Here is a 7988-nt window from a genome sequence, read left to right as displayed (position 1 = left end):
CCCATTAACTTAGCCCGAGTCCCCGGGGTACATCTCTGTTCTTAGGTCAATAACATGGAAAACAGACAGAGCCGTGGGATGCTGCTGCACGAGGAGGCCTGGGAGAACACAACAGGAACCCTGTGTTCCCAGGGAGGAACAGCTGTGCTTGTGAGTGCAGTGCATCCAACCCCCCCATGAGAGTAGCTGCTCTTTCCTCACTGTCTCACTGGTGTCTGTGTGTAGCATGAGAGTAGCTGCCCTTTCCTCACTGGTGTCTGTGTGTAGCATGAGAATAGCTGCTCTTTCCTCACTGGTGTCTGTGTGTAGCATGAGAGTAGCTGCTCTTTCCTCACTGTCTCACTGGTGTCTGTGTGTAGCATGAGAGTAGCTGCCCTTTCCTCACTGTCTCACTGGTGTCTGTGTGTAGCATGAGAATAGCTGCTCTATCCTCACTGTCTCACTGGTGTCTGTGTGTAGCATGAGAATAGCTGCTCTATCCTCACTGGTGTCTGTGTGTAGCATGCCGATGTAAAGAAGGCCTCCCTTTAAAGGTAACGAACTAAACTTTATGTCACTTAGGTGAGCAGTATGTAAATCCAGCATAACAGGTCACATGTCAAAGTAATGATAACCATTCCTAATTCTTTTTGGAAGTAATTACTTGTATTTACGTTTCATATATATATAACAAAACTATAATCTCTAAAAAGGTATTCATGTCACCATTTGCACTGAGCAATCAGTCCACTGCACTGGTCTCTACTGTCCATTTTACGTCTATACACCTAGACACGACAGGATATTACAGTTTACCTCCTCCATCCTCTCCAGCTTCCTCAACGGTGAATCATGATCAACTCTATGAATAGAGTCATGTTCCATTTCCACCTTTTGTACCCTCAGATCATAGTACAACCCACGTTTGTCCTCAAGTTTGGACCAGCATGCTGATGTTCTGATTGTTTCTTCCTCCTCTTCTTGGTTCAGTTTGGCTTGTAGTCATTTCTGAGATGGCCAGTTTGGCTTGTAGTCATTTCTGAGATGGCCAGTTTGGCTTGTAGTCATTTCTGAGATGGCCAGTAGGCTTGTAGTCATTGTTGAGATGGCCAGTTGGCTTGTAGTCATTGTTGAGATGGCCAGTAGGCTTGTAGTCATTGTTGAGATGGCCAGTTGGCTTGTAGTCATTATTGAGATGGCCAGTAGGCTTGTAGTCATTGTTGAGATGGCCAGTTGGCTTGTAGTCATTATTGAGATGGCCAGTAGGCTTGTAGTCATTGTTGAGATGGCCAGTAGGCTTGTAGTCATTATTGAGATGGCCAGTTGGCTTGTAGTCATTATTGAGATGGCCAGTAGGCTTGTAGTCATTATTGAGATGGCCAGTAGGCTTGTAGTCATTGTTGAGATGGCCAGTTGGCTTGTAGTCATTATTGAGATGGCCAGTTGGCTTGTAGTCATTGTTGAGATGGCCAGTTGGCTTGTAGTCATTGTTGAGATGGCCAGTTGGCTTGTAGTCATTGTTGAGATGGCCAGTTGGCTTGTAGTCATTGTTGAGATGGCCAGTTGGCTTGTAGTCATTGTTGAGATGGCCAGTTTGGCTTGTAGTCATTGTTGAGATGGCCAGTTGGCTTGTAGTCATTATTGAGATAGCCAGTAGGCTTGTAGTCATTATTGAGATGGCCAGTTGGCTTGTAGTCATTGTTGAGATGGCCAGTTGGCTTGTAGTCATTGTTGAGATGGCCAGTTGGCTTGTAGTCATTGTTGAGATGGCCAGTTGGCCGGCTACCTATTAACCACTAGGCTGTGGGTTAGTAACTATGATCGTTTAGAAAAAATCTCTTGTATTCTACAACAAAATTTTACTGGCCCTCAAATAACCATTTTTAACCTGACAGCCTGAGCCATTACAATAAGTATGTTGTGCTAACCTCTCTGTCAAATCGTCAATATTTAAACGTAATGTTTTGGCCAGACCTAAAATAAATGTCATGCACAAAAAGCATTTCAGGTAAACTAACAGCGGCGGCTATGGTGCTATTTCTGTCTTTATCCATGGACCATGGCGAATTTTGGAGAAGGCTACAGCATTTTTAATACAGCTCTCACATAACAGTATGGTGAGCAATCTGATGCAAAACCCTAAAATAGGATGGTTGCATCACTGAATTGTTTTGTGGGCAGGACATCTTGAACACTTTCTTATATTCTTATTCTTTTTGTAATGTGGTGGTATTTATTTTGGATCAGGACAGCCTTTTCTTGTGAGTAAATGTTTGTGTAAATTGCTAGCCATGGCCCCAAACATTGCCAACACCCCAGGGCTGTGTTCTCTTCTCTCTTTGGTCAGCAGCCTTAAAGTTTGGTCTTTAAATAGAGGCCTGTTGACTGAATTCCTAGACAATACTACTGGACTACACCCTCAGTTCACGGGCATTAGAGAATCAGAGAAGTCCAACAACAACGCTCCATATCAGGAGTGACCACTGACAGATTAGATTAGATTCAATTCAACTTTATTATCATTGTGCATAGAACTGGTACAAAGCCAATCACATGCATTTATCATCTAACCACAAGTGCCAAAATATAATATTATTTACAGATGCAAGTGCTTGTTGGTGTTTGCCTTCTCACTCCAGAGTGGAGCATAGGCCATCGATAGCAAGTTTCCACCAGATTTGGTGTCCACTACAGAAAAGTGCAGGTGTAAGAAAATACTGAACAGCTTAATTGATGCTATATCTTACAGTATGTACACTGTTATTGACAGTGGTGAGCAACAACTATACGTTAATGTATATATGTGTAATACATTAAATATGTTATACATAGAGGCGAAGTGGACAGAGTTGGAAAGGGGAGTGTATTAGGGTTGTATGTACAGTGTAGACAAAAATTTAGAGTTGGTTGTATGTACAATATAAATAATACTAATCTGAACGTGAGAGCAGTGCGAATATAAAAGTACTGAGACAGTGCAGTAATGAGTGCAATTATGCTTAGTGCTGTGGGGTGGAGTTGAGCAGTCACAGCCTCAGGGAAGAAGCTCTTCCTGAGCCTGCTGGTGCGTGAGCGGAGGCTCCTGTAACGCCTGCCGGATGGGAGGAGAGTGAGTCCAAGGTTAGGGTGGGATGCATCCTTGATAATGCTCTCACCCTTCCCAGGCAGCGTTTATAATCACATGTTCTCAATGGTGAGCAACTGGGTGTCAGTGATCCGCTGGGCAGTTTTCAACACCCACTGGAGTGCTTTACAGTCTGATGCAGCGCAATTGTCATACCTCACTGACATACAGTTGGCGAGTATGCTCTCGGTGGCACAGCAGTAAAAGTCTGCACTTTTTGATCAGGATGGAGGAGTTCAGGGACCAGATGAGGTTGTGGGGGGATGTGGACACTAGGCAATCTGAAGCCTGATATACACTCCACTACAGCTCCGCTGATGTATATGGGGGCGTGTTGCATGGCTTTTACAGCTCGCCTGAAGTTCCCAGTGAACTGATTGGGTGTCTTCTGGGTGTTAAGGCCAGGTTGTTGTCGGCACACTACCCTGCCAGGTGCTGGACCTCTTGTCTTCTCATCCCCTCTGATAAGGCCTACCACCGTGGTGTCGTCTGCAAACTTAATTATGGTGTTAGAACCATGTACAGGAAGGAGGGTGGTGTCCTCTGATGACCTGCTGGTGCGTTAGGCAAACTCGTGGGGATCCAGGATATTTGGCTGACAGGATTTCAGGTGTGATAGAACCAGTCTCTCAAAGCACTTTGCAATGATGGGAGTGAGTACAACTGGGTGGAAGTCATCCCGGGCCATAGATGTGGAGTGCTTCGGCCAATTGCTCGGCACAGGCTCTAAGCACGGGGTCAGGTATTCCACCCGGGCCAGCTGCCTTCCATGTATTCACCCTGCTCAAGGTGGCACAAACGTCAGAGGTGTGGAAAGTGAGAGTGGCAGTTCACCAGGTGGCAGGGTGACCAGGGAGGGTGAGCTTCTTGTTTCCCCGGTCAAATTGAGCGTAGTAGTTAGGGAGGGAGGCAGAGCTGGATGGGGGCACACTACTGGGTGTCTGGGTGTTTTGAAGTCTGTTATGGTCTGTGTATGCCTTGCCACATGTGCCGGCGGTCCAAGGAGACGAAGTGCTCTTCGATCCTCTGTTTGTATGTGTGCTTAGCCTGGGAGATTCCACCTCCTCAGGTTGACCCTGGCTGAGCCGTAAGCCTCCCGCTCTCCACACCTGAAGACTGCATCTCTGGCTTTGAGCAGGAGGCAAACCTCTCTGTTCATCCAGGGTTTCTGATTGGGGAAAGATTTTTTTTATATATTTTTGTGTTGTCACTCTGTCCACACACTTGTTGATGTAATCCAGGACAGAGATGGTATATGAATCAATGTTGTCTGAGAGTCAGTGGTGGCGTGGGCAGCATACAAACTCCAGTCTGGGTGCTGGAGTCGGTGCTGAAGAGCAGAGTCAGCATCCTCCAGCGAGATCTTGATGGTCCTCATTGTGGGTTTCACACATTTAATGACAGGGCTGTACGAGAAGTAGATAGCTATAATGGCATGTTAATAACATGTATGTTTTTCATTGTGATTTGAAGTCTAAGAAACAATCCATCAGTTGGAACAGGATTTGCAGAGGGCATGAACTCTTCCAAGGCAGCTAATAACAAATATTAATCATTCTTCAAACTTTCTTGATTACTTTTGCCCACTTTTTTCCCAGGGGTTCTCCTATCCCTCTGTTGGTCTTATCTGTGTTCGCTCAAGGGTTGATATTCAGCATCTGACAAAAGCACATCCCCCCGAAGCTTTATTTACTCCTGTCCTTATATAGTCTCAGACCATGTCTTTGTCTTTCTCTTTGGTCTCTGTGGTCTCACCCATAACCACAACTTTCTCATCGTCTGTCCAGAGAATTACTTCTGCTTTGTTTTTTTCCTTCCTCATCACCTCTGACCAAGATCAGTCCAAAAATACCAGAGGACCCGCCACATGAAGACAGACCAGCGCTGGAAGACAGGCAGATCTCTTCCTGCTATCCATGCTGTGAACTATGCTTATTCGTTTTAAAAAATGTCACTCTTGGCCTGGATTTCACCCCGCTCTACTGTTGCGCAGGTCATTCCTATCAACGGAACCAGCACTGGAATGGGAGGAGACCGTCCATGCCAGAAAGATGTCAGATTTTCTGCAAAATACCATACGGAAAAAAAAATAAAAAATACAGAGCTTTGAAATTTGAATAGCTATTGTGGAGTCCCAGGCAGTTGGTCCAACTCAAATGCTCTTTGTTGCTTTTGAAGAGAGTCTTAAATCAAACCATTTAAATGCACTCCAATAATAACTGCCAATAATACACTGCTTGCCAACTGTGATTAAATGTGTTACGTAACCAAAGTCTTCTGGTCAGAGTTCACGGCTGCCACTACAAAAAAAAAAGGTTGCGATTGATATATCCTGGTATTAATGGATGCCAGTTAGTGACGCATCAGGAGAGCGATAGCCGCACTAACGTGGCGCTTGGGGGTCGGTGTTGCACTGGTCCCACGTCTGAATGCGGCTGTGTTGTCCACAGAAAGGCATAAACGCCACCTGTAGCCCCCTCACTTCCTGCTTTTACTCCGGCGAAGAGGGGGTGGGGAGTGAGAGAAATGGGGAAAGGGGGAGGGGAAACTGGGATCTTTTAAGCATGTCTGGAATTTGCCTTAAATGGGGGTACCGTTTTTAAAAGTCCCCCTGGATCTGCAGCCCCACAGTCAAGTATCTAAAAGTATAAACACGTTAGAAATCTACCAAAGAACAACATGGATTATGTAATAGGACTAAAATCATTCAAATCACTACAACAATATTTATATACTTTCTTTGCTTGTACATTTAAGGTCCTATCAAAGGCTGAAGATGAGGTGTTAAGTAGATTTGTCCAGGTACAAACAGGAGTGCTAGAGCTGGGTTGATAGCAGGAGGGGTTTCAGTGCTGCACTTGGCCACTCTGCGTTCAGCTGCCAGCAAGTGAAGCTGCCAGTGTACACAACCACAGGCAGAAAACATTGGTTCTGTTCTAGAGAGCTGTGGTTGTGTGGTTTGTGGGGAGTTTCCTCCGGTTTCACATTGAAAAATGCATCACTGTGTGTGTGCTACACATGAGCGTCCTGCATGCAGGTTCATGGAGGAAAGAAGAAAGCATATCCTCTCCATAGCAAAGGTAGTTTGTAGTTATAGTAGTTGCTTAGAATTATGTTGTGTAAATTATAAAGACTTTCATGAACAAAACACTCCACGAGTATACCAGTACAACAAATGTAATTTTATGAAGAATCTTGGGTCTCATTTGTGTGTATGTAACTGCAACAGGAATGTGTGAACAGTGAAGACAGTGGACAGCTAGATATGCACTTATATGGCAGAGGGAAAGAATAGAGAGTTGTGAATATAAGCAATCCCTTCTGTGTGTTTGAGACGGGGAGAGAGAGGCGGAGGCAAGACGATGGAGGAGGGAGTGGTGGGGGGGTGGGGGGGTTATGGGTAGTGAGTATCCCGCGGCCCTCGACAGGGAAGCATGAGGCTGAATGAGAGCCAGGAAAAGGGGAAGGGCCTCGCTGTCTCCTCCGACAAAAACAGCTGCGCCAGTGTGCTCAGGAAAACAGCGCCTGAAAACGGGAGAGGGAAAGGGGGACTGGGGAGGAAAAGAGGGGAGAGACGAGTGAGAGAGAGAGAGAGGCTGTGAAGGAGTGTGAAGTACAGGGGGGGACCACCACGGGCCCAGATCTCCGTATGGGTTGCGTCCTGGGTGCGGATTGCTGCGAGGACGAGCTGGAAGCGGTACCGGTCAGAAGGTCAGGCAAGCGGAGCGGTCCCGAGCGCAACAGCAGCATGAGGCTGACCAAGGTGAGAGGCACTGGGGGTGACTCTGGGTCAGGACAGACCACTTCAGGAAGCCTGGATGTGCTTGATATCTACCCATTCAACAGCGGTGTCGTTTTGTCGGACTTCTTGCGGTTGTTAAGTCTGGTCGATAACAGCTTTATGAATGGATGCATCTATGTATACGATGAATGTGAGGGCTTCGTTTTGATGTCCGTAGAGAGGTTAATAAAAGGTGTGCAAGCATGAATTGGCTAGAAAATACATTGCGAATGTGTGTGTGCGGGTCAGTGTGAGTGTGTGTGCCTGAAAGGCTGAAATCCCTTTGGGCTGGCTCACATGTTGTGCAGCGTGGGAATGCTGAGCCCTGGGTATGATGTCAGAGGCGAGGGCCTGACCCCCTCATAGGGGATAGGCTCATTAGAAGAGGCTGCCAGGGACAAAACTGTTGGTCTCCTCCACAATTACCCCACCGTCTCTATTAAAGCAAGCCTAACTTCCATCTAGGCTTACATCAACATCGCACTGCTGACCAAGACACAGTGGTCCTCAGTGTTCCCGATGACACTGTAGACACACGTCGCAAACTTTCACAGCATCCCACCCATTGTTTAGATTTAAAAACTGAGTTTGAGACTGAGAGCATGTGAATGGGCCGTCTTTATTCTTACCCATAATCTGCTGGTGTATGGATAACAATTGAATGGCTGGGCCATGAAATGGCAGAGCCCTGTTTGTGCAAGACAACACAAATGCCAGAAGAATGTTCTGTGTCAATGTTACATTCTGTCATAGCATTACCAGCACACAGCCCCCGTGGAGATACACAAGGTTTTTGTTTGAGTCTTGGCTGGGTTTTTTTTTTTTTTCCTCCATTTTGGTGTGGAGTTTCATAGTCATTGCTAAGTCCCTCAAGTGGAGGAGGTCAGAGCAGTTGGACAAAGGAGCATTTCAGTCACTTGTGAGAACAGTCAGAAGGCAGAGCCGGCTGGCTGGAGTCGTCTCTGCCCGAGACTGATCAATGTTGTGTTGTTGTGACTACCTCTAAGACCCCACTTCCTGTCTGAACCCACACTTCACCCATTTCCCATCCGATCTGCTGAGGTCTCCTGGTCAACAGGGATGCTCACTCCGCTCATCCGCTGC

At 46.4% G+C, this 7988-nt stretch overlaps 1 protein-coding gene across 1 annotated transcript in view; it reads left to right on the top strand.

Annotated features, from left to right (window-relative positions):
- The first annotated feature begins 6513 nt into the window (after positions 1-6513).
- tns2a (tensin 2a) overlaps positions 6514-7988 on the top strand; it is a 30905-nt gene continuing 29430 nt past the window's right edge. Inside the window, exon 1 of the mRNA XM_042707594.1 lies at positions 6514-6866. Within this exon, the coding sequence (XP_042563528.1) occupies positions 6753-6866 (114 nt within the window). The 5' untranslated portion in view covers positions 6514-6752. The remainder of the gene's footprint in view (positions 6867-7988) is intronic.

The sequence above is a fragment of the Clupea harengus genome, chromosome 4 (genome assembly GCF_900700415.2).
Source record: "Clupea harengus chromosome 4, Ch_v2.0.2, whole genome shotgun sequence".
Classification (NCBI taxonomy): Eukaryota; Metazoa; Chordata; class Actinopteri; order Clupeiformes; family Clupeidae; genus Clupea; species Clupea harengus.
Note: the sequence above shows the minus strand (reverse complement) of the source record. Positions and strands in the feature narration are given on the sequence as shown.